General features: G+C 53.3%; 1 protein-coding gene across 5 annotated transcripts in view; it reads right to left on the bottom strand.

Annotated features, from left to right (window-relative positions):
- SMTN (smoothelin) overlaps positions 1 to 25,526 on the bottom strand; it is an 86,475-nt gene that overhangs the window by 25,787 nt on the left and 35,162 nt on the right. For 4 of the 5 annotated variants that reach the window (XM_053280146.1, XM_053280151.1, XM_053280150.1 and 1 more), the window contains 9 exons: positions 25,068 to 25,167; positions 22,171 to 22,249; positions 20,986 to 21,089; positions 17,632 to 17,716; positions 15,960 to 16,315; positions 15,675 to 15,729; positions 11,542 to 11,637; positions 8,203 to 8,808; positions 4,831 to 4,925 (listed from right to left, as the gene is read on the bottom strand). In XM_053280146.1, the coding sequence (XP_053136121.1) occupies positions 4,831 to 4,925; positions 8,203 to 8,808; positions 11,542 to 11,637; positions 15,675 to 15,729; positions 15,960 to 16,315; positions 17,632 to 17,716; positions 20,986 to 21,089; positions 22,171 to 22,249; positions 25,068 to 25,167 (1,576 nt within the window). The remainder of the gene's footprint in view (positions 1 to 4,830; positions 4,926 to 8,202; positions 8,809 to 11,541; positions 11,638 to 15,674; positions 15,730 to 15,959; positions 16,316 to 17,631; positions 17,717 to 20,985; positions 21,090 to 22,170; positions 22,250 to 25,067; positions 25,168 to 25,526) is intronic. The other variant, XM_053280148.1, reaches the window with a different exon arrangement.

The raw sequence follows: 25,526 nt of genomic DNA, 5'->3' as shown, positions 1-25,526 counted from the left end.
CAGCAGCAGCAACTGTGTAGGCCGTAGAATCTGCCCCACTCAAAGCTTGGCTCTACTTGGGCTTCAGAGATTTCACCGAGCACTTTCCTCATTTGCTGCAGCTCCTGTCTAGAGCCAGAAGGACTAGCAACTTGAAAAGTCAAGGATCATAGAAAGCCAAATTCTACACCCCTCGTTCTGGTCCCAAGTGGCAGAAATGTGGCATGTAGAGCTACTCTGCAGGAGACCCCTACCTTCACCAGTGCAGGGAGAAGGCTGCTTCTCGGAGACACCTGGTGTCCTTGGGACCACTTCAAGGGACACCACCAGGGCCTCCCAACACAGCCAAGAGCTGCTTCACACCCGGCCACAAAGACAGGGCAGTCAATCTCTGTCTGGACCTTATTGCCAGAGAGAGAGAGAGTGGAGGTGAGGGACAGCCTGGTCAAATGCGTGCAGGTGGAAAAGAAACGCCCGGCCCAGAGACCAGCAGCCTGTGCAGAACGGGACAGAGTCCTTCTTCCTGACACGCTAAGTTTCCAGCGTGCTGGGCCATTTTTTGCTATTGCTAGCAACTTGATGTGTGAGCACTGCAACATCTTCCCCTCAGGAGATGAAGCCGCTCTGGGAAGAGCAGAAGGTTCCCAGTTCCCTCCCTGGCGGCATCTCCAACGAGATAGGGCTGGGAGAGAGACTCCTGCCTGCAACCTGGGAGAAGCCGCTGCCAGTCTGTGAAGACAATACTGAGCTAGATAGACCAATGGTCTGACTCAGTAGATGGCAGTTTCCTAGGTGAGCGGGGAAGCCTTTCGAGAGCGCAGGGCTCGCTATTCAAAACATACTCCCACGCTCCTGAACCCTCGCAGGCGCAGCGGGACAGCAGGAGGGGGCAGGGCTGGGACACACACACACCCCGCAGCTGGTACCCAGGGGTTTGGGGCTTGGTTGGGCAGGAAAGGGGCCCCAGCGGAGATCCCTCCCCACGGCGCTCACCTGAGAAGCCATCTGCAGGCCGAGCTCCAGCGGAGGGCAGCCGTCCCCTGCGGAGAGGCTTGAATAATGCATGGCTGAGAGAGAGAGAGAGAGATCGCATTCCCTCTCCCGGCTGCATCTCCTTCTCCTGGGGTGCCACCCCCCCCGCAGCCTCCTGGCCCACAGTCCCCCGATCCACAAGCCTCTTTCTGCTCCTCACCCCACTGCCCCCCACTGCTGGCACAACCCCCCCAGCGCCCCTCACCTCAGATTCTGGCCAGGCCCTCACCTGCGAGAGACAGCAGGGCTGCCCGAGACCTGATCCCCACCAGCTGGGCGTCCACACCGGGCAGGGCTGGGCAGCATGGTTCCTCCGGGCGCCCACCCGGCCCGCTGAGCCGCAGGTTAATGCCTTAACGAGAGCTGACGGGTGGCAGGAGCACCAGACGAGGCATTAGCCTAATTAGCCCTGGCAGGAGGTCCCTGAATCCTCCGCACCGGGCAGGGAGCCGACGTGCAGGACACGGGCAAGGCAGGTGGAGAGGCCATGCCGGCAGGTTAGGGGGAAGCCCCTGACAGCAGCACTCCTGCCTCACGCTCAGTAATACTTCCAGAGCCAATTTTCCCCGCTCATAAGGCCTAGCAGCTTGGTTTTAGATGGTGAGCCCTTTGGGGACAGGGCGCCATTTTGTTTGTTTGTTTATATCAACGTAAACCACACTGGGGACTTTTGTCGAAAAGCGGTATCTAAATATTTGTCGTATTTGCATTCCCGGAAGACAAACACCAAGACTTGGTCTTTGGTTCTACATTTATCGTCTGCGCTTCCTCTGGAGAGAGCCCAGGGCAGCGTACATGCTTAGGTTTATCCCCCACAACAACCCTGCGAGGTAGGTTAGGCAGAAAGAGAAGTGACTGGCCCAGAGTCATCCAGGGAGTTTCATGGCTGAATGGGGATTTGAACTCTGGTCTCCCGGGTCCTAGTCAGTGTCCCCTCTAACAGATCCCCAGATGTTGGGGACTACAACTCCCAGCATCCCCCGCTGCAATGGCTTTTGCTTGGGGATTCTGGGAGTTGCAATCCACAACATCTGGGAATCCCTGTTAGAGGGGACACTGGTCCTAGTCCAACACTCCAACCGCCACACCCACAGGGAACTCAATTCAGCGCCTCATTCCACATTGTCTTGGTGACTCAAGTTGTTGGACTACAATGCCCATCATTCCTGACCATTGGCCACTGTGGGTGGGGATGATGAGAACTGCAGTTCAACAACTGCTGGAGGGCCGAAACTGTGCAGTCCTGGCCCAAAGCAAGGAATTTATTTGACCATTCATTTATTCATTCACTCACCCATCTCCTGCTATGAACAAAGAATCACCTTTTTAAAGTGGTGATTCTCTTTATTGAGCAGGGGGAGAGCAACTGGCCCTCTCCATCCCCAGCACAGCATCCCTCCAGTGGCTGTGGCTGGGGTCTGCCTTATGTTTCTTTTTTAGATGGTGAACCCTTGGGGGACAGGGAGCCATTTTTATGCATTTATTTTTATATCCATGTAAACCGCTTTGGGAACTTGTGTTGAAAAGTCGTATATAAATATCCGTCGTATCGTACTCATATCGGGGAAATCCATCGTATTGTACTCGTATCGGGGAAATCCGTCGTATCGTACTCGTATCGGGGAAATCCGTCGTATCATACTCGTAAGTATTGGTATGCCGTTTATAATTTTTGAACCCTGCATTTCTAAGAACATAGCTGTCCTATAGCGAGTCAGACCACTGGTCCATCTAGCTGGGACTGGCAGCTGCTTTCCAAGGTTTTAGGCAGAAGTCACTGTCCCGGCCCTCCCTGGAGAGGCTCCCAAGGGTTGAATCTGGGACCTTCTGCATGCAAAGCCGATGCTCGACCGCTGAGATACGGCCCCATCCGAGCCGAGAAATGGGCAGGAATGGAAACATGCCATGGCATGACGAATGAAGGGAGGCCCTATGAAGGCCCCGGAGTGTAAACTGTGATGGGATCTGCTGTCTAAATTATCTCAGCCCCACCTGGGAGCTGTCACTGCTCTGGCTACGGAAGGTTGCTGGGAGGAGGTACAATGGGATTCCTTCCGAGGAGGGCAGGTGGGTGGTGGGCACGGTTCCCTCTAAGGAGTGCGAAAGTGCATGTGCTCACAAGTTTTCTGATGTCCGCTCAGTTCGTTTCAGATCTCGCTCAGGTTGAATTAGGAAGGCCCCACTCTGAATGCAGGTGCACACAGACTGCCTTGATGCTGCCGCCCAGAACAAAACTCATTCCGCACACCGATGAGAAAAATTAGAGGGACCACGAGTGGCGGGGAGGCACAGGCCAGCTATTGCAAGCAAGAGGTTCTGCATTTCTGAATTTCCTAAAGCGGAAAGCTCTCCAGCCACATAGGAAGGAGAGGAACATTAGGAACAGAGGAAGCTGCCATCTATTGAGTCAGACCTTTGGTCCATATAGCTCAGGATTGTCTACCCAGAATGGCAGCGGCTTCTCCAAGGTTACAGGCAGGGGTCTCTCTGAGCCCACTCTTGGAGATGCTGCCAGGGAGGGAACCCAGGACCTAGATGCTCTTCCCAGAGCGGCTCCAACCTTTAAGGGGAAGATCTTACAGTGCTCACACTTCTAGTTCCCTATCCATATGCAACCTTGTCAGACCCTGCTTAGTGAAGGGGACAAGTTCTGCTTGCTACCACAAGACCAGCTCTCCTCTCATGCATGTGCAAACACCCCACCCCACCCATTGTAACACTCATCTCTGCCCTGGGCATGCTCAGAGATATTGGAGAGAAAGAAATCTGGAATCCAGTTTAGGAAAAGACAGAGAGGGGGCAGGAATATACTCTTGATCCATCAACACACACACACACACACACACACACACACAGCACCACCACCACCACCACCAAGGACCAAAGAGAGCAAGGTGGCGGTTTACGAGAACAGAAATGTTGGGGGCGTTTGTCCATTTCGATACTAATCACTTAGATTCACCAATTACTAACATGTATTTTTTTACATTTAATTCTAGAAGAATTAATTCTAGTAGAGCCAGCATGGTGTAGTGGCTAGAGTGCTGGACTAGGACCGGGGAGACCCGAGTTCAAATCCCCATTCAGCCATGAGACTTGCTGGGTGACTCTGGGCCAGTCACTTCTCCCTCAGCCTAACCTACTTCACAGGGTTGTTGTGAAAGAGAAACCTAAGTATGTAGGCTCTGGGCTCCTTGGAGGAAGAGCGGGATATGAAATGTAAAATAATAATAATAAAAATAATAGTAGACACGGTTGTTCCGGCTGTATCATAACAACAACCCAGCGAGGTTGGGCTTAGAGCACGCGACTCATCCAAGGGCAACCAGTGAGCTTCCTGGCCAAGTAGGGATTTGCATCTGCAGCCCTTCAGACACTCTAACCATTCCAGCACCCCACCTCCAGTCTGTTTAGCATGCTTTTGATGTCACAGGTGTCCATACTATAATCCAGAACATCATCAGGAACGACATGTTCACTGGGGTGGACTGGGGGTTCTGTTGGGCAGGGAGCTGTATATTTCCCAAACAACCCACTTACCTCCACCTTTCTGCCTTCCATCTCCCCTTCCATCTCCCCTCCTTGCAAGGTATCCCATCAAGAACCCAACTGCACAAAAGCAGGGCCCTTCGGTCTCGCCGTGTGCAAATGAAACATTTGGGTGTGTGTCCCCCGCACACACACACACACTTGCAATAGCAAGCATCCCACTCGGTTCCACCACTTCAGGGTCCCAAACGTAGGGCCAGCCTGCCCTACAACCCCGCCCCCACCGCATCCACCAGAGCAGGCAAAGGAGAAAGAGAATTGGACACTCACCGCGTTAAGGCTGCTGGCATGGCTGGCACTGCCCACGTTGCTGGTGCTGCTGGTGGTGATTCGGATGGGGGCGCTCCTCAACCCCAGGGTGAGCTCTGTGAAAGTGGGCAAGGAAGAAGTGAGAGGAGAGTCTGGATCACTGAAAAGGGGAAGCTCGGGGGTTCTGTAGTTTTGCAGGCAAATCCGTTTGTTTGTTTACATTTATATCCCACTCTTCCTCCGAGGGAGATAAATACTCACAAATCCTTATGTTAGCAGTCTACAAACCTTTTTACTGGCCTGCCTCCTCGAGAGCATCAAACACCTCCCAAAAGCTTCCCTGTCTGGTCGCCTGGAAGCAACGACAAATCGCCCCGGGCGACCAGGCAGTGGCTAGTTGCAAGTCCATGATGAATATTCTAGGGCGGTTTTCACAATGATCAACTAAGGTAGGAGAAGCCTCTGACCCTAATTCGGGAGCTGGGCGCACTCCTGACCGGGCATCGTGGGAATTCTACAAGCAAGGCAGCAGTGGGAGGAAACAGATCGGTTGCGATCCGGGTATGGAGGCGGGTGGCAGCCGCGAGCCCAAAACTTGCACACAGCTCCAGAGCGAGGATGGAGGGGAAACACTGCCTGCTTTCCCGCCTCCATCCCCAGCTCACAGACAAGCATTTTCCACCACCCCGCTACCCAGCGCGTTGAATTTTCATGGTGGCCAATCGGAAGAAAGCAAGGCTCCTGCACTAGGGTAGGAAGCTTCTCGTACCCTGGTAATCATCGAGAAAACTGTCCGGATTTCTATCATCTCGAGCCCTTGTGATGCCATATCCTATTCACAAATTACGTTCAGCGCTGACAGAATCTGCATATTATCTATCGATCGTATTTCTAGACCGCCCAGAGACTTGCGTTTTGGGCGGTATACAAATGTGTTTAATTAATTAATTACTTAATTAATTAATTAAATATACCGTCTGATATAGAAATCTCCAGGCAGTGTAAAGTAAAAAAATAATATAAACACAATATAAAACAGTTACAATTCATAAAACAGATAAAAAATCCCAATGAGTAATATTAAAATTAAAATTTCAGTTAAAAGCCTGGGAAAAGAGGTACGTCTTGAGGGTCCTCAAAGCAAACAGAGAAAGAGATGCTCTCATTTCAGCAGGGAGCGCGTTCCAAAGCCCTGGGGCAGCCACAGAGAAGGCCCTGTCCCGAGTCGTCACCAAACAAGTTGGCGGCAACCGTAACGGGATCTCTCCAGATGATCTTAATAGGTGACAGGATTCACGCCGGAGAAGGTGCTCTCTTAAGTACCCTGGACCCAAGCCATCGAGGGCTTTATAGGTAATAACCAGCACTTTGTATTTCGTTCGGAAACATATCGGCAGCCAGTGCAGTTCTTTCAAAATCGGCGTTATATGGTCCCTTTGGGTAAACCCAGAGACCAATCTGGCTGCCGCATTCTGTACCATATAGTGTACACATGTACAGATCTGTACGCAGGCAGAGTTATTCACACACTATGTTGAATACAGGCACAGGAATGCACTTCTTAGCGGCTCCAGAAGGCCTGGACCCAGGTTCACCTTTAAATGAACCCAGGTGCAGCCATTCACACAAACACAGGTACGAGGGTGCAGACATCCGTACACTTGTACAACATAACGTCTGAACGGGGTTTGGATGAGGAACAGTATCAGACCTAAGCCGTGCTAACTGAGCAGAGAGACACCTTTTAAAGTGGAGATTCTCTTCCATTTAGCAGGGGGAGAGCAACTGGCCCTATCCAGCCCCAACACAGCATCGCTCCAGTGGCTGTTGCTGGTATCTGCCTTAGGTTTCTTTTCAGATTGTGAGCCTTTTGGGGACAGGGGACCATCTTATTTATGTCTTTATTTTTCTTTGTAAACTGCTTTGTGAACTTTGGTTGAGGAGCAGAAGGAGGAGGATGAACGTGTCTTTTCAAATGCAAACAGTACCATCAAAATTGGCCACCATAAAACTCCTAGAATCAGCCGATCCTGCGTGGGGGAGTCAGTACCCTATTGGCGAACCGGCGTCCAACTCCCAAATAGGGCACTGCTCCCAACGCCCAACTCCCTCGAGAGCTGGACCTGTTCTAAAGAGTCAGGGTTTCAGGGCCCCCAGCAGGAAGCGGGGGGGGAAACAACTCCTCAGACTTTCCACTCAGTCCTTGAGAAGATGAATGCCAACCCAGGACAGAAGTTTACGTTGCCCGAAATAGGAACATTTGCACAAATCTGGGACCACACGCAGCAGTGACAGCGTCACCCAGCTGTGCTGCTCGCGGTCCACGTTTTATCTTGCCATCGCCCGAAACCAGCAGGGGGTGGGAGGAAGAAGGCAGATCAGGATCTGCTGGAAGACGGCTGAAGGATTCGCAACAGAGCTGAAAGGGACCCTATCCTTAAGGGCATCAAAAGGATGTTCCGACCCCACTTCTAAATCAGACGGCCGGGAGAAAGCATGGGGGGAACCCAGAAGCGGAGCTGTGCGGGAACTGACTGGGAGGTCAGGGCTGGGGCTGAAAACAGGTCCCACAATCCACTATTTTGCCCTGGCGGACCTAGAGTAAAAAACTAAGTAGATGCCACAAGCCTGGATCGGCCCATTTGGCCTTAGGATCCCAGACATTTTCATTGCTCGGTGGAGAAACCTCTCTCCCCCACCCGCCCGCTCCCCAGGTGAGGGGGCATTTTAAGTTCTCCATGCCACGGCAGCAGATTCTGAAAAGCAATCCTGGAAGAAAGGTGCTTGGCGGCGGCAGGGGGGGGGTGTTGCTCACAACTCCCCATGGTTAGTCACCTTGAATTTCTGCTTAGGTTACATTTCAGCCACTCGCCACTGTTTTATGGGCAAAGGCAGAAATTCAACAGGTAAAGCTGTAGCAACTAAGTGATGGGGGGGTGGCCTCTTGTGCAGAACTTTGGTCCACAGAAAGACGAACATTCCAGAGGCGCGCGCGCACACACACACACACACACACACACACACACACACGCTTTCCTTCTCTGCGAAATTTCGCTCACTGAATTTCTTCCCATACCTTGAAAATCCCCAGAGATGTTTCTTCCACGGGAACAGCTTTGCCTTGAAAACTACTTAACAGAACCCAGCTCTGCCCACAGGGTATCTTCCGCCGCAAAGAGGGGAAGAGAAATTTCTGCCTACCCCTTTCTTCCCCATAGCTAGGAGCCAGAATGGACACCAGCATCTCAAGGAGATGATGGCAGAAATGACCAAGAGGGGCTTCCAACGGACCGTCCAACCCCCTGTCCACCCCCCCCCCATGTAGACAGACAGACATTCTGAAGTCCCAAGTCCCAATCCGCACTAACCCCCAGGGGCCACCGTGCCACTCACCTGCCCGCTGGCTGCCTGGCATCCCGACAATGTGGCTTCGGACAGGGGGGCCGCGGCCATCCTTGATCTCAATGGTGAAGAGGGTCTTCATGGCGTCGCTGGGGTCGGCACCGTGATTGCGTGCCTGGGGTGGCCGAGGGCTGCTGGAGGGTTTCTCTGAGCCGGCCGCGCTCCCGTTGGTGTTTTCAACGGCCGGCCGGGTCGGCATCGCCTTGCCGCCCTGCCATTGGCTGCCCTTGCTCCGCCCACCGGGACCGCCTGCCTCTTTAGGGCAGGCTGGACCCGGAGCCAGAGGCCGGAGCAGCTCTGCCTTTGCCGGAGAGGCTGTGGGATTTGTGGCCGGCTCCCCGCCGGCGCCGCTGTTCTCTGCCCGCTGGGGGCCATCCTGGGGGGCACGGCCGACGGCCCCGCCGCGGGCTCCAGCAGGTGAGTCTGCCACACGTTGGGGGTGCAGGAGCTGCTGTTGCTGCTGGAGGATCCGGGAGCCTCTGTGTGCGCTCTCCCCTTTCGGGGGACCGGCGGTTTGGGAGGGGGGATCCGCGTTGAACTTGCGCGCACGCTCCCACACGGAGCCGGACCGCTGGGATTGCTGCTCCCGCCGGGCGTCTAGAGAGAAAGCGCGCACGAGAAAAGAGACTCGTTTCTTGGCCGGGGAACAAAGACCAATTCTAGCACAGCTGGGAATCTGGCCAAGTCTCTGGAAAGGAAGCAAGCTCCCCCCCCCCTTTAAAGCAAGACCAACCCACTCAGCTCCTTCCCTTCCTACAAAGGGCCAAGTTCTTCCCTCCGCAGCTGAGCTGCCCTGGGAAGGGAAGAGAGGTCCAGATTTCAAAGCAGGGGGTTGCATCCCATGGCCACCTGCCTGGTAACCCCAAACAGGCGAGCCCCTCCTGAAGATTTAGGAGAGGAGAGCTGGTCTTGCCGTAGCAAGCATGACTTGTCCCCTCAGCTAAGCAGGGTCCACCTTGGTTGCATTTGGATGGGAGACTACATGTGTGAGCACTGCAAGATATTCATCCCTTTAGGGGATGGGGGGTTGCTCTGGGAAGAACATCTAGGTTCCAAGTTCCCTCCCCGGCATCTCTGAGATAGGACTGAGAGAGACTCCTGCCTGCAATCTTGGAGAAGCCGCTGCCAGTCTGTGTAGACAATACTGAGCTAGATGGGCCAATGCTCTGACTCAGTATATGGCAGCTTCCTCTGTTCCTGTGAGTGGCAGTCCAACATCATCTGGCAAGCGTGATGGGACCTGTAGTCCAGCCACACCTGGAGACCCAAGTTTGAGAACTCCTGCTTTATCCAGACACAGGGCTGTCATTGGACTACAACTCCCAACATCCCCAGCCACAGAGGCCAATAACCAGGGATTACGGGAGGACCAAAGTTGTGCCGCCATGCCCCAGGGCCGAAATGGCACCTGTCGCACCCCTCCAAGCAGTGCCCGCCCCCCAGCAACAAATGCCACCCCCACCCCCATCTGGCAGATGGGCACGCTCAGAGGCACTAAGCGAAAATGAAGACAAAGGTTCTGCGGAGTGGTGTCTCTGGTGCTCGGACATCACTGCCTGGCTAGATATTAGAGCCGCTGCGGAGCCAGAGAAAAGGGGAGAGAGGACCTAGCTGTTTGGCCTGGCCTTCCAGGGTTTTTAAATGACTGGAAAACTGTTTTGAATTGTTTTAAATTGCTGCCCTGGTTTTCCAGGGGTTTTTGGCTGTTTGAATTGTTTAATTGGTTTCATTCTGTTTTTATACTTTGATTTTAACTGTTAGCTTGTTTTAATTGTTTTTACCGTGTTGTAAGACGCCCTGAGCCATTGTGGAAGGGAGGGCGGTATATAAATAGATGAGGGAGGAGGAGAGGGAGGGAGGGGGAAGAGCAACGAGGGAGGAGAGAGGGGACAAGAGAGGGAGGGTACGAGGGAGGGGATGGGGGTGAGAGAGAGAGAAGAGAGAGGGAGGGAGAGATGAGGGAGGGAGGAGAGAGAGAGGAGGAGGGAGGGAGGGAGGGGACAGGGGGAGAGGGAGAGAGAGAAGGGAGTGGGAGAGAGAGGAGGGAGGGAGAGAGGGAGAAAGAGAGAGAGGAGGGAGGGGACGAGGGGAGAGAGAGATGAGGGAGGGAGGGAGAGGAGGAGGGAGGGGACAGGGAGGGAGAGACAAGGGAGGGGGAGAGAGCAGGAGGAAGGGAGAGAAGAAGGAAGGGAGAGAGGAGGTAGGGGACGAGGGGAGAGAGAGACGAGGGAGGGAGAAAGGAGGAGGGAGGGGACAAGGGGAGAGGGAGGGAGAGAGGAGGAGGAAGGGAGAGAGGAGGGAGAGAGAGAGAAGGGAGGGGACGAGGGGAGAGAGAGACGAGGGAGGGAGGGAGGGAGGGAGGGAGGAGGGGACAGGGGGAGAGGGAGGGGGAGAGAGGAGGAAGGGAGAGAGGAGGAGAGGACAAGGGGAGAGAGAGATGAGGGAGGGAGGGAGAGGAGGAGGGAGGGGACAGGGAGGGAGAGACAAGGGAGGGGGAGAGAGCAGGAGGAAGGGAGAGAAGAAGGGAGAGAGGAGGTAGGGGACGAGGGGAGAGAGAGACGAGGGAGGGAGAAAGGAGGAGGGAGGGGACAAGGGGAGAGGGAGGGAGAGAGGAGGAGGAAGGGAGAGAGGAGGGAGAGAGAGAGAAGGGAGGGGACGAGGGGAGAGAGAGACGAGGGAGGGAGGGAGGGAGGGAGGGAGGGAGAGGAGGGAGGAGGGGACAGGGGAGAGGGAGGGGGAGAGAGGAGGAAGGGAGAGAGGAGGAGGGGACAAGGGGAGAGAGAGATGAGGAAGGGACGGAGAGAGAGAGAGAGGAGGAGGGAGGGGACAGGGGAGAGGGAGGGAGAGACAAGGGAGGGGGAGAGTGCAGGAGGAAGGGAGAGAGGGAGAAAGAGAGAGAAGAGAAAGGGGATGAGGGGGGAGAGAGACGAGGGAGGGACGGAGGGGACAGGGGGAGAAGAAGGGAGAGAGAGGAGGAGGAAAGGAGAGAGGGAGAAAGAGAGAGAGATGAGGGAGGGGACGAGGGGAGAGAGAGACAAGGGAGGGAGAGAGAGAGAGGAGAGAGAGAGAGGAGGAGGGAGGGGACAGAGGAAGAGGGAGGGAGAGACAAGGGAGGGGGAGAGAGGAGGGAGGGGACAAGGGGAGAGAGAGATGAGGGAGGTGAGAGGGAGAGAGAGAGGATGAGGGAAGTAGAGAGGCAACGGGGGAGAGAGAGGACTATGAAGGGAGGGAGGACAGGAGGAGGGAGAGAGAACGAGAAAGAAAGAGGACAAGAGGGAGAGAGAGTGCCTAATGCCGTCAAGAGTCAACAGCTGGGTCTGGGCGGGTTACCTGTGCCGGCAGCTGGGCGTGGTGTGGCTTGCGCCGTTTCGCAGCAGTGGGCGTCTAGTGGGGTGGAGGTCTTGGGGGCCTCACATGATGCGGCTGCTAAGTAGGGCATCCGGAAAGGATTGAAGCAGAGTGTCAAGGGAAGAAAAAGGGGAATTAGAGTCAGGTGAGACCAAGAGGCTCTCAAACTCCCCCCTTGGCCAACAGAACTGAGACCTCAACAGCCCCCCACTGCTCCAAGCCCCCTTCAGCATTTCCCAATTTTATATTTAAATACGTATATGCCCCTTTCCCCATCGGTTACAGCAGGCCTGCTCAACTTCAGCCTGCCTGCAGATGCTGGCCTAAAGGGAAAGTGTGCCGTCGAGTCGGTGTCGACTCCTGGCACCCACAGAGCCCTGTGGTTGTCTTTGGTAGAATACAGGAGCGGTTGACCACTGCCTCCTCCCGCGCAGGATGAGAGGATGCCTTTCAGCATCTTCCTACTCCCATAATCCCCACCGCCCATTGAGGTCGTCTGGAGAGGTCCGTCTCCAGTTGCCGCCAGCTCGGCTGGTGGCCACATGGGGACGGGCCTTTTCGGCTGCTGCCCCGAGACTGTGGAATGCTCTCCCGACTGGAATACGATCCTCCCCATCTCTGGCCATTTTTTAAAAGCACTTGGAAACCCACCTGCTCAGCCAAGCTTTTTCCGCTTTTTAAATTTTCAAGTTTTAATCTGTTTTTTTATTTTAAGATTGCCTAAATTGTTTTAAGATCTTTGTGTATGTTTTAACTTATTTTATGTTATTGTTAACCGCACGAAGACGAAGGTTTGGGGCGGTATACAAATCTGACCGATATATAAATAAATAATCCCTGGCTATTGGCTACTTTGGCCGAGGATTATGGGAATTGTAGTCCAAAAACACCTGGGGGGGGGCCTAGGTTGAGCAGACCTGGGTTACAGAATAAGGCTACTGGCAAACAATATATTGCAAAATAAGGAGGAGGACTGGTCTTGTGGTAGTGAGCATCAATTGTCCCATTTGCTAAGCAGGGTCTGCCCTGGTATGCATTTAGATGGGAGACAACATGTGAACGCTTAGGATAATCCCCCTAGGGGGTGGGAAAATAGCTCAGTGGACGTGTATCGGCATCCTTGCACGATACCAGATTCACTCTGTGGCATCTCTGGGTAGGGCTGGGAAAGACTCCTGCCTGCAACCTTGGGAAACTGCTGCCAGTCAGTGTAGACAATGCTGAGCGAGATGGATTCAAGGGTCTGATGCCGTGTTAAGCCAGCTCTCTAGGTTCCTATCTAAAATTAGAACAGAAAAACAGGCACTAAACTAGCTCAGCTGTTGTGGAACCACGACTGCCATCATCCCCAGCCACTGTGGTGGCAGGGGATGATGGGAGTTGCAGTTCAACTACCGTCAGAGAGCCAAGGTTCCCAACCACTGAAGTGGAAGTCGCACCCAGGACTGGCCCTAAACTGGACTAGGATCTCCCTTGTCCGACAAGGAAAGAAACAGAAAAACTCTGCCAAGGAGCCAAGAGGCCCGATCTTCACACCCTCCACCTCACCTGCAGAATACAGAGCTCAGGAAGAATTCTGCGCGTCAAAACTTCCCAGCGCCCTAAAAGTCAGGGGGTCCCAATAGGGGCAGCTGTGGCTGAACCACACCTCCCAACATGGACGGGAATTCATTCATTCGGTTTCTATACCGCCCTTCCAAAAATGGCTCAGGGCGGTTTACACAGAGAAATAATAAATAAATAAGATGGACCCCTGTCCCCAAAGGGCTCACAATCTAAGCAGTTGTAGTTCAGCAACATCTGGAGGGCCAGAGATGGGGGACCCCTTCTCTAAGTCGATGCCCCCGTATCCCAGTTGCAGGGGAGCAACAGCAGGAGAGAAGGCACACCTTCATTTCTTGCCCGTGGGGCTTCTCAGAGGCATCCGGTGGGCCACTGGGGGGTACAGGATGCTGGACTAGATGGGCCTCCTTGGGCCTGATCCAGCAGGGCTGTTTCTTAAGGTGAACTTCCCAGCCAGGGATGGGCAGCTGTGAGAACTGCAACTGCCGAACTCTGAGACCATCGGGAAGGATGCGGAAAGACAGCCTTGAGGTTCCCGCAACGTCCCTTCCCAAATCACCGGAGTTCTCTCCTTGAGAAAGAAGGAAGGGTCGCCCGGGGTGGAGGGAGATACAATAAGAGACGGGGGGGGGATCACAGCTGCAAAAAGGTGCTACCGACAGAGGCACCTCGGCCAGCCCAGGGAGGGGGGAAGCGAGCCGGAGCTGAGCACCAGCAAAGCAGGGAGGAGAGGGGCCCAGCCAAGGACAGAGCGAGCGCCTCTCCTGACCTTATTGGGAGAAAGAATGCAAAAGGCCCAGCTCGGGGGAGCGGAGATTCCCTTTCATGGCCCTGCAGGCAGAGGCCGTGGAGAAGGGCTTGCAGGGGGGTGAGGGGGCAGAGGAGGTCCCCACAGCAGCAGCCTCTCCGGCCCCCAAAGCCGAGGCTCCAGGAGGACTGCAGAACAGCAAAGCACTTCCCCCCAATCCAGGCCTGCCTTGGTGCACCCGGGCATTGGACTCCACCAGGGATGGGGCTGTTGCTCCGTGGAAGAGCATCTGCTTTGCATGCAGGAGGTCCCCGGTTCGGTGCACGGACCAGTTCGGGGGTCATTTTCCATACCGGTTCGGCGGCAGCGGTGGTTACCTTTAAGGAGCAGGGAGGGTGCTCTTACACACACACACACACACATTTCCCCTGTTCGCGCTGTGCTCAAAATCACTGGCACAGGCTGGCAGCATGCTTTCTTGCCGCATCGGACCGGAAGTGGCCGGTGTGCATGCACACGTCGTGCACAAGCCCTCCGCCACCGCCGAATCGGCCATCTGCTGGTTCGTGCATATCGCTACTGGCCGCAGCTCCAGGTGGGGCTGGGAGAGACCCCTGCCTCCCTAATTACATTAGCTACTTTACAAACACTTAATAGGGAAGGAGGGCCGGTCTTGTGGCAGCAAGCATGAATTGTCCTCTTTGCTAAGCAGGGGTCGCTCTGGTTTGCATTTGGATGGGTGACTACATGTGAGCGCTGTAAGATCTCCCCGCTTAGTAGATGAGGCCGCATCTGCTTTGCACGCAGAAGGTCCCAGGTTCAATCCCTGGCAGCCTCTCCAGGTCAGGCTGGGAGAGACACCTCCCTGCAACATTGGAGAAGCCGCTGCCAGTCTGGGTAGACAACGTTCTTGCTACCCTTTTGCTCCCCTCAGACTAGTTCGAGAGACACTCCTGATATCCACGCCTAGAGACCCCATCGTTCTGGGATTCCCACTGTTGAGCTTGGCACAGGACAGGACAGTTCTTTAAAAGGCAACTCCGCGGAGGTGAAGGCGAAGGGTGGGAGGCTATAGCTGCCGCCTCCCTAGTCAGAAAAGCCACCTAATGGCGCAGCGGGGAAGTAACTTGCCTAGGGAGCAAGAGGTTGCTGGTTCGAATCACCGCTGGTGTGCTTCCCAGACTATGGGACACACGTTTCGGGCAGCAGCAACAGAGGAAGGTGCTGAAAGGCACAATCTCATACTGCACGGGAGGAGGCAATGGTCAACCCCTCCTGTATTCTACCAAAAGACATCCACAGGGCTCTGTGGTCACCACAAGTCGACACCAACTTGACGGCACAACTTTACTTTACTTACCTAGTAAGACCCTTGGTCCGTCTAGCTCAGTAGGAACAAAGGAAGTTGCCATATACTGAGTCAGACCATTGGTCTATCTAGCTCAGTATTGTCTACACAGACTGGCAGCGGCTTCTCCAAGGTTGCAGGCAGGAGTCTCTCTCGGACCTGTCTTGGAGAAGCCGCCAGGGAGGGAACTTGGAATCTTCTGCTCTTCCCAGAGCGGCTCCATCCCCTAAGAGGAATCTCTTCCAGTGCTCACATGTGCACTGCATTTATATCACATGCGCGCTAGTATTTATATAGCTCACGCAGCAAAGCTTCAGCAAAACCTATGCAAGCATAAATTCTGCAAAAAGAGTCAACCATCCCTAACAGCAGCAACAATGATGTGGCCACACTCCCCTTTCTTCCCCCACCACTGCAGCTCAACCGGGAAGAGGAAGGCACATTTCACACCCTTACCATCACCTTCGTTATCCACTGAGTGTGCTTCCTTCTCTGGAGCTCGGAGGACATCCTGGGGGAAAAGAAGAGAGAAAGCAAGATGGGGGCCGATTCCATATGCTCAGCAACTGCCGGTCTAGTCCCCCAGCTGCCCCCAAACACCACCACGGCACTGTCTGGATGCCGTCCCTCTTTCTCACGTGCCCAGCCTGCGTGGGAGAGCTCAAAATCTGTGGCCCTTCCAAACAGGAAATGACACGGACATCCTGCCTAGGACCTGGGCTAGAGGACGTGCCCAAATACCTCGCTGCTCTCGTGCTCGTCATTCAATAGCCTCGGGTGGGCGTCTTCGGCCTGGCAGACGCCTCTTCCGGCACTGGGAGTCTCAGCCTGCTCTTGCATGGTCTCCCTGGGGGGTGCCCCTTCTTTGGGGGCCCTCAGCGGCTCACTGCCTTCCCCTTCCAAAGTGCCACTGGGGCTCTCCTCCGCGGAAGGGGGCTGGGGCTCCGTATCGGAATCACTGTCATGGGAGCTCGCTTTGGGGCTCTCAGTGCTCGTTTCTCGATCCGGCACCGTCTCTGGAATCGAGGACGAAGACGATTCGGAAGAGGGCTGGTTAGCAACAGGGTCCAGGAGGAGAAACGTCCCTGGCGAGGAGTCTGAAAGAAGCAAAAAGGTCACAGATCATTTCTAGGGTGGCGGAATGACGAAAAGACACAACCGTGAACCAGAAGGTTCCTAGCTCAGTTTTTGGCTTCTGCTAGTGGTGTGGGCAGACAAGTCACTAGTCCTCAGTCTCAACACTCCCAGACTACCTTACAGGGTTATGGTGAAGGTTCCAGAGATAATGTTTCTGAAGCAGTCTGAGTGCTCCAAACTAGAAGTAGCTAACCCAGGAGTTCTCAAACTTGGGTCCCAGATGTTTGTTTGTTTGTTTGTTTGTTTGTTTACTCACTCATTCGATTTTTATACCACCTTTCCAAAATGGCTTAGGTCTGTTTACAATTAAAATGTTGTTGTTACTTAAGATTACAGGAGCTGAAGTTCCACAACATCTGGGGACCCAAGTTTGATGGGATGCCCAAAAACAGTCCAATAACCGCTGGAGAGCCTAATGTTGACCACCCCTGTTCTAAAGCCCCACTGAAATGCTGTCTTGCATTAACAACTACTGATGACGATGATGATGATGATATTGGTGCAGTACCAAAAGAACTTGAACACCATCTCGACACCTTGGGCATCAATAAAATCACAACACATCAACTACAGAAGGCCACATGACTTGAGACACCACAAATGTGTTGTGGCCACATGACTTGAGACTACTACAATATCTTTAATTTTTCTTTAGTTATCCTAGAAGACCCTTGGTACGGGCCCAATAATTGAAGTACTAAATCTGGTCAATAACATCTGGTAGACTGTGTGTAAATAGCACCATCATCATCATAAATCATTATAAATTCAACCAAAATTCTCAAAGCGGTTTACATAGAAAAATAAATAATATATAAATAAGATGGTCTCCTGTCCCCAAAGGGATCACAATCTAAAAAGAAACAGAGGGTTGATACCAGCAACAGCCACTGGATGGATGCTGTGCTGGGGCTGGATAGGGCCAGTTGCTCTCCCCCTGCTAAATATAAGGCAATCACCACTTTAAAAGGTGTCTCTTTGCTCAGTTTATTAATCAATCAATCAATTAATTAAATTAATAGCAGAACTAAATTCTTGCAGCTGAATAGGATCCCAGTCCTCCACACCATCTGCTTCATCCTCTTCCCACACACAAAGCTTCCCTTCTTCTCCACACAGACACACACACACAAAAGCTGCCTCAACTCCCTTGCTCCCGAGGTGACACCCCTTGCCTGTCCTCCTCTCCCCTCCCCACTCCTCTGCTGCCAGCTCTCCTGCCAGAAAGGGGTGTGTCGGGCAAAGCCATGGAAATCAGGATTTTGCAAAGACTCACCCGGGACCTCCGTCGGCTTGGTCTCTCGGTGCTGTTCACTTCGCAGCTCCCGGATCTGGGCCCTAATCAGCTCCCGCTCCTGCGCCTGGGGAGAGACAAGGCAGTCAGGCTGCAGGCTTCTGGAGAGCAGCCTCACCTGGCCGCACCTGTGGCCATGAGCATAAGCACACACAGAAGACGCCGGGCAGCTGACGGCCGCTTAGCGCCGGCTGCTCATTCCGTAACGCACCTTGGCGGCCTTGGCGGAGAACCAAAGTCATTAAAGAGCGGTTTAAAAGGGCGGAGTCGCCCACTCCTTCGAGGTGTGCAGGCTGGCGAATGGGGGCGGTCCGAACCTGCACGAGCAATCACGAAGCACCGAAACAAGAGGTGCTTCAATTGGGCTGGATTTTTAAAACCCAGATGGTTCTCTTTCAGGTTAAGAGCAGGGTCCGCCTGCATGTGTCAGGATGCGTCCCAAATTGCCACATCCCCTCCAGGGTGTAGCATCTCGTAGAACGGAAAAGAGCGAGAGAGAGAAAGCGAGAGAGAGACAAAGGTTTGACACAAGCCAGCCAGTGGAGGGCAGCATTGATCTTAAGCATGCATGCGCACAAACACACAGACACACAAACACGCCTCCTGGCGCTCTTGTCAGGGCTGTCCAGGTACGTTTCGCGGTCCAGCTCTGCAAACCAAGGCACACTTAGACTTTGAAACAAGGGCTGTCCGACCACACACATACACACCCTGGACAATTTTGCAGAAAGACCCTTTTGTGTGTCCGTATGCAAGGTGGGAGCTGTTGCTAGGCAGCGAGATGCAGCCCTCCCGACCACTTCCAGGTTGACAGGGGTTGCTAGGCAACCACCGGCACACGGGTTCTGTCCTCTTTTCCAGGTCCCAGATGCTACGAAGTGTGGGGAGATTTGGGTGGGCAGGGGGAGGAGAGAGACTCTGAGAGGTCTTTCTAAGGTGGGAAGCAGGGTTGCGCCACTAAAGCCGAGGTCCCGCTGATGTGCTATACAGACTGCAGACAGGCACTCACAGAACGGAGAGTTCCTTCATTTAACCCACCCGCCGCAGGGATGGGCACGAATCGTGATTCGACACGCGATTCGGAGCACAGCCCCTGCACCTTTAACACGGAGGAGAGCAGGGGCATACCTGCTCCTCTGCCGCCCAAGCATGCGCGGCAGCATTTGCATGGTCACAGCATGCTCGCTGACCATGCAAAGGGCTGCCATGCATGCGCAGAGACCATGTGCGTGCTGCCATATGCGCCTGTTCTCCGGTGTTAAAGGCGCAGGGGATGCGTTTCGAATCACGAGACGAATCGCGATTCGTGCAAATCCCTAACCCGTCGCAGAGGGCTTGAACCTGGCCCCGAGCCCCTCTGTGCGCCCTGGCTTGGCCACAAGTCATGCTGGCAGCATTTCCGGAGGGTTTTATGGAGAGCCAGCGTGGTGTCGTGGTTAGAGTGCTGGACTAGGACCAGGAAGACCCGAGTTCAAATCCCCATTCAGCCATGAAACTAGCTGGGTGACTCTGGGCCAGTCACTTCTCTCTCAGCCTAGCCTACTTCACAGGGTTGTTGTGAGGAGAAACTCAAGTATGTAGTACACCGCTCTGGGCTCCTTGGAGGAAGAGCGAGATATAAATGTAAAAATAATAATAATAATAACTTCCCCATGTCCCTCTCGGGGAAAACTCTTGCTCTCAAAGAGCCATATTCACTAGACCAGGAGTGGCCATCCCGAGGGTCTCTAGCTGTTTGGGTACTTAACATTGTTTTAATGGCTTTAATGCTGTTTTAAAATATTGTTTTAGAAATTGTAAATTGTTGTGACGTTTTAAACTTTTTGTTTTTGTTTTAACTAACGTTTCACTGATGTTTGTTTTTGTTTTAACTAACGCTTCACTTGCTGTTTTTATTTTGTTGTAAACCGCCCAAAGACGTAAGTTTCGGGCAGTATAAAAATATGTTAAATTATTAATTAAATAAAATCCTCCCCAGCTAAAACAGCTGTGGATAATAGGAGTTGTAGCCCAGCAGCCGGAGAGACTCGGGTAGGGCTACACCTACACAAGAACCTTTCCTCTTTCCTAGTGGTGCCTAAGAACGGCCTGCAAGCAGCACGCCATCTCACGCGCACAGGATCCAGGGAGGCTCACCGGGCGAGTTAAAGAAACTCAGAGGGGGCCTTTTGATCAACAGCTTTTGATCAGGGGTGGCTACATCAAACCTCCATGGTCAGAGGCAGTCTACCTCTGAGGAGCCGCTGCCAGCCATGCCTCACTTCCGGGCTCCCCCAGCTGGGAAACACGATAGTGCACTAGAAAGACCCTTGCCCTGGGTGGTTCCTATATCCTTCCTTCTCCGAGCCGGTGTTTTAAAAGGCAGGTGCTGATCGCTCGAGACGTGGGCAGCTCACCACCTCTTGCCAGGATGTCTCCTTGGTCGTGCAAGTAGATTAGGAAGCTGCCTTCGACGGAGTCAGACCCTTTTGCCCATCTGGCTCAGGACTGTCCACACTGACTGGCAGCAGCTCTCGAAGGTTTCAGACAGGAGCCTCTCCCAGCCTCAGTGGCTCTCCACTACATGACATCCGTTTTAAAAATATCTGTTTATAAAAACTTCAGCGGCGGGCAAATTATTTATTATTATTTATTATTATTATTAATTATTATTTCTTTATTTGATTTGTATACCGCCCTTCCAAAAGGGCTCAGGGCTCAGGGCTCAGTTTCCAATTAGCCACCACCCTGCCGCCAGGAATCTGTGACTTTGATTTAGAGTTAATTGTCTAAACCACCTTTCATGCGTTGATCCCGAGGCAGTTTATAAGGCTAAAATACCATAAAAGCAGATGAAAACTGCCAGCAGTACCAACCGTGAAATACAGAGACAGAGCAGCAAAAGAACAGAGCCCCGCACGCCTGAACAAAGAGAGAACCCGTTCCCTTCTTAAGAGCAGCAAGGGAAGCCAGGGAACAAATACCCACTCGGAGAGCATTCCAAAGCCTGGGGGCAATCCCCAAGAAGGCCCTGTCCCATGTACATGACAATGGAGCTTCCCTCAGTGTCAGGACACGGAGCACTGTCCCCTCTGGTGACCACGTCAGAGAGGCAGGAATATTCAAGGGATGCTCTTCCACTGAGCTCAGCCCCATCCCCAAGACACCTCTGCACAGCTGGAACTTTCTAGAAGCCACACAGAGACAGGGGTCCCTCGGAGAGGGAGCTTGTATCGGAGGTGCTTGTATCAGAGCTTGTATCGGAGGTGCTTGTATCAGAGCTTGTATCGGAGGTGCTTGTATCGGAGGTGCTTGTATCGGGAGCTTGTATCAGTGGGGATCAGGAGAGGGCCTCACCTCAGAGATGCCTCCATCTGAGGAGTTTTCCTCCTCCTGCTTCTTGGAGTCAAGGATCTCCTTGTCTCTGCGGCTGTAGTAAGCCTTTCCGGCCAAGGCTGCAGCTTTAAAGGAGGGAAGACACAGATTGTGAGGGGGGGGGGCACGATCCAGCCTCAGGAACCCCAGTGCTCTGCTGGACCCATCCCTGTCCTTCGATCCTGAAACTCCGGCCAACCCATTTAATCAGATTACCCCGAGTACGTTGGGAGGGGAAGAAAAACACTGCAACGTTATAGGCTCAGCGTTACAGAGCCTCCAGGTTCAGAAGCAGTTTATCCCTGAATTGCTGGTGAGGCTAATTTGCCTATATACCCTGCTTGTGGGCTTCCTAGAGGAAGCTGGTAGGCCACTGTGGGAATCAAAATGTGGGACTTTACAGACCTTAGATCTAATCCAGGGATTACCAAAGATAGGTCTCCCAACGTTGTTGGACTATAAATCCCATCTTCCCCAAAGGCCATTGCAGCTGGGGATGATGGGAGTTGTAGTCCAACAATATTTAGGGACACCTGGTTGGGAACATTTGTTCTTAGCCCAATGGAACTTCCATGCTCAGTGGCAGTCAACCTCTGAATACTGGTTACTGCAGAACATACAACAGTGGAGAGTTACTGTCTCCATGCCCAGCTTCTGCATGGCCACTGTGGGAAGCGGGAGGCTGAGTCTGACACGCCTTTGCTTTGATCCCAGCAGATGCTCCTCTGCTGATGTTGTCAGAAACATAGGAAGCTGCTTCCTACTGAGTCAGACCATTGGTCCATCTAGCTCAGGACCATCCGCACTGACTAGCAGCGGCTTCTCCAAGGTTGCAGGCCGGAGTCTCTCCCAGCCCTACCTGTAGATGCTGCCAGGGATTGAACCAGGGACCTTCTCCAGATGGTTCACCACCGAGCTAACCGCCCCATTCGCTAAGGGGGAAGATCTCAGAGCACTCCCATGGGGTCTCCCATCCAAATGACAACCAGGGCAGACCCTACGTAGCAAAGGGGACACTCCACGCCCCCTACCACCAGACCCTCTCTCACCTTAGGTGTCAAGGACAACGTAATGAACGGGGGTCTCAGAAATCCACCCTCTGTCTCCTTTCAGCAACACGTGGAGACACACACACCTGCACCCTCCCCGCTCCACAAGGCACCATACCTTCAATTTCCTCCGCCCGCAACTTGCGGATGGCGGCACGGATCAGCTTGCGCTCTTCGTACTTGCTGGCTCCTCGTAGCTGAAAGCAAACGGAGAAGTTAGCCGTTTTATGCTCCCCCCGCCTTCCACGGACACCCCTGTGCCCCCTGACCCCCCCCCCCCCGTCACCACATGGCTTCTCCATCGCAACCCTGCCCACCAAGCCCGCGTTTCATTTCCATTGCAGAAAACTGTGCCTTGAAAAAAGGTGAGCCCCTGTCCGGACACAGAGGCCTGGATAGGATGCTCTTCATTTATTTCCATGGGACGGCCTGTTGGGTTTTAAGGATCCTTGAGGACCTGCTCCCGTCCAGACAGCCGCTTGATCACCACAGAGAGCTGGTGTAGCAGAGTGGTTAAAAGTCTCAGATGTGTGAACCCAGAGGACCCAGGTTCGAATCCCACCTTAGCCACAGTAAAGCAAGCCCTCTGCAAATCGGGGATGAAAACCCAGACCGACTGCAAAGCAGTAACTCTTGAATTACTGCGGTGGGAAGGAAGCCAATGCAGCCTCCAGAAAAACATCCTCTTTTTCTTCTCTTTCTCTTTGTGTCCCCGAACGTTGATTAGTGCCAAATTGTTCCCTGTTGTCTGGCTTATGAGTCTAAATAATGATATGTGCAATTCACGGTTCTATATGCACTTTCCTGCCAACAAAGACCCCCTGGAAGTCAATCACAATGTTATTTGTTTTCTTTGCTGGCTTAAATGGATGGCTTCATAATTTGCACATACTTTTGTTGCACTCTAAAAGAAACAGAACATAGGGAGATGCCTTCTACTGAGTCAGACCGCTGGTCCATCTAGCTCAGTATTGTCTACACTGACTGGCAGCGGCTTCTCCAAGGCTGCAGGCAGGAGTCTCTCCCAGCCCTACCTGGAGATGCCGTCAGGGATGGAACCTGGGAACATCTGCATCTCCCAAGGTTTGAAATCCCTTCAGTAGGGTGCAGAACCCAGAGGTCCCTGCACCTTCTATACCTTGTCGTTCGTTTTTGAGATTTTTGCAAAAAAAGAAAGAAAGAAAGAATTCCATAAATGTAACATTTGTCAAAGCAAAATGAAGATGCTCTCCCACAGAGCTAGGATCCCATATGTAAGCAAACACACTGAATACTGGGCCTACCTTACAGGAGTGTCACAAGAATGGCTGAAACGTGCTCTGAACACCTGAAACCTGCTCTGAAAATGCTATGTGTGTTTTTAAAAAACTGGCTCATTTTGCCTTGAGATATGGCCAGCAAAAAGCACTGATGAGTTCATGATGAAGTGAGAGATAAAAGGGGATATAATGAGAGGAATTAATTCTCTCCCCCTCCCGCCACTCACCAGCTGGCAGGGGTTTCTGTTTTGGTCCCCAGAGGTAGTTGGACTACAACCCCCATCAGCCTTCGACCACTGTGGATGGGATGATGGGTGCTGTTGATCAACAACATCTCCCAAGGTTTATCATCCCTGCGGTAGGGTGTAGAATCCAGAAGCCCCTGCACCCTCTATACCTTCTCATTCATTTTTGAGATTTTTGCAGAAAATAACAAATTCCACAAATATAACATTTTTCAAAGCAAATTACCTGCACATGGTTACCAGCCTGCCTGGATCTAAGACCAGGATGCAAGGAAACCAGACAGGTTGCCACTTGGGACCTCAGGTAATAGTGATAACGTAGGAACATAGGAAACTGCCATATACTGAGTCAGACCATTGGTCCATCTAGCTCAGTATTGTCTTCACAGACTGGCAGCGGCTTCTCCAAGCTTGCAGGCAGGAGTCTCTCTCGGCCCTATCTTGGAGATGCCGCCAGGGAGGGAACTTGGAACCTTCTGCTCTTCCCAGAGCGGCTTCATCCCCTGAGGGGAAGATCTTCCAGTGCTCACATTTCTAGTCTCCCTTTCATATGCAACCAGGGTGGACCCTGCTTAGCTATGGGGACAAGTCATGCTGGCTACCACCAGACCAGCTCTCCTCTCACGTGCCTGGGCCTTTCCAGGTATTCCAAGTAGAGTCACCCCTCGGTTTTAAGTAGCCGCGACTGGGAAATTGTGGCAGGTCTCGCCAACTGCAACCTGAGTATCCGCGGTTTGGTGAGGTTTCGGGGGAATTGGGGGGAGGGGTTCTTTTGCAATTTCAAGGGGTCAAGGGATGATTTCTTCTACTTTTAACTGTATTTTTCGGACTTTTCCCAACCGCGATTCCCCTAACCTCGTTTCCAATGTACTTCTATTGCTCTCCAACCGCAAATTCGCCAACCGCAAGGTTCTCCCGGAATGCAACCCTCGCGTGGACAAGGGATGACTGCACTGCACTTCATATTGCCTATCCGGACATAATCGTCACAACACGTGAGCATCATTCTCCCCATGACACACCAGGTGAGTGCATGTCAGAGGCAGTGGCATGGCCCCCATCAGACAAGGTGGGTCAAATGTCCTTGGGCCGCTAAAGTTGGGGGGGGGCACCACGGTACCCCTTGCCCCTCCTGCCCCCAGCAGGTCAACCAAGCGCTCGCCAGCTAGAAGCATGAGACATAGCATCTCACCCGCTCCTTCCTAGCCGGCACGCAAAGGAGCAGGAAAGGGGTCACCTGGCCCCTGTTCCGGGTGCTGGCCACCCCCCCTGCATCTGACATGAGATGTAGGGAGCGTGGCCAGCACATGCACGGTGGTGAAAAGAGGGGCTACCCGCTGGAACCGGACAAGCTTCCTACACCCCTAGTCAGAGGCAAGATGGGAACTGGGGAGTTCCCAAACCGTACCCCTAACTGAACCGTAGTCCAGAATCTTAGCCGCTCTGTTACACAAGCTTCCGACAATGGCAACGGTGGAGACATCCAGAAGTGGGGTTTTCCCCCAACTCACCAAAGCCGTCAGCTCTTCCACGTCCTGGATGCTCTCAAGCTTCCCGGAGAGGACGTCCAGAGATTTCTGCTGCTTCTGCTCCTCTTCCAGCCGCTGGGACCTGATGGGAGTCAGGGCCAGGGAAAGGTTAGGCGGGGAGGTGGACCAGCGCCTCCGGACCACCCTTTGACTTAGGCTTGGAGAGGCCTGTCAGCATCTTAGGCCCTGCTCGTGGCCCCTAACAGAGATCCAGCTGGCAGGGACTAGAGACAGGGCCTTTTCGGCTGTGGCCCCTCGACTTTGGAATGCCCTCCCCAAAGAGCTTCACCACGATCCCTCCTTGGTGTTTTTAAAAAACAACTAAACACATATTTTTAAAGCGGCTTTTTAATGTTTTATCTGCTCTGTGTGTGTGTGTGTGTGTGTGTGTGTGTGTGTGTAGATAGATAGATAGATAGATAGATAGATAGTTGGTTCTTT

Source organism: Hemicordylus capensis, chromosome 15 (genome assembly GCF_027244095.1).
Source record: "Hemicordylus capensis ecotype Gifberg chromosome 15, rHemCap1.1.pri, whole genome shotgun sequence".
Classification (NCBI taxonomy): domain Eukaryota; kingdom Metazoa; phylum Chordata; class Lepidosauria; order Squamata; family Cordylidae; genus Hemicordylus; species Hemicordylus capensis.
The sequence above is the reverse complement of the archived record's forward strand: the minus strand, read 5'-3'. Positions and strand labels throughout refer to the sequence as shown.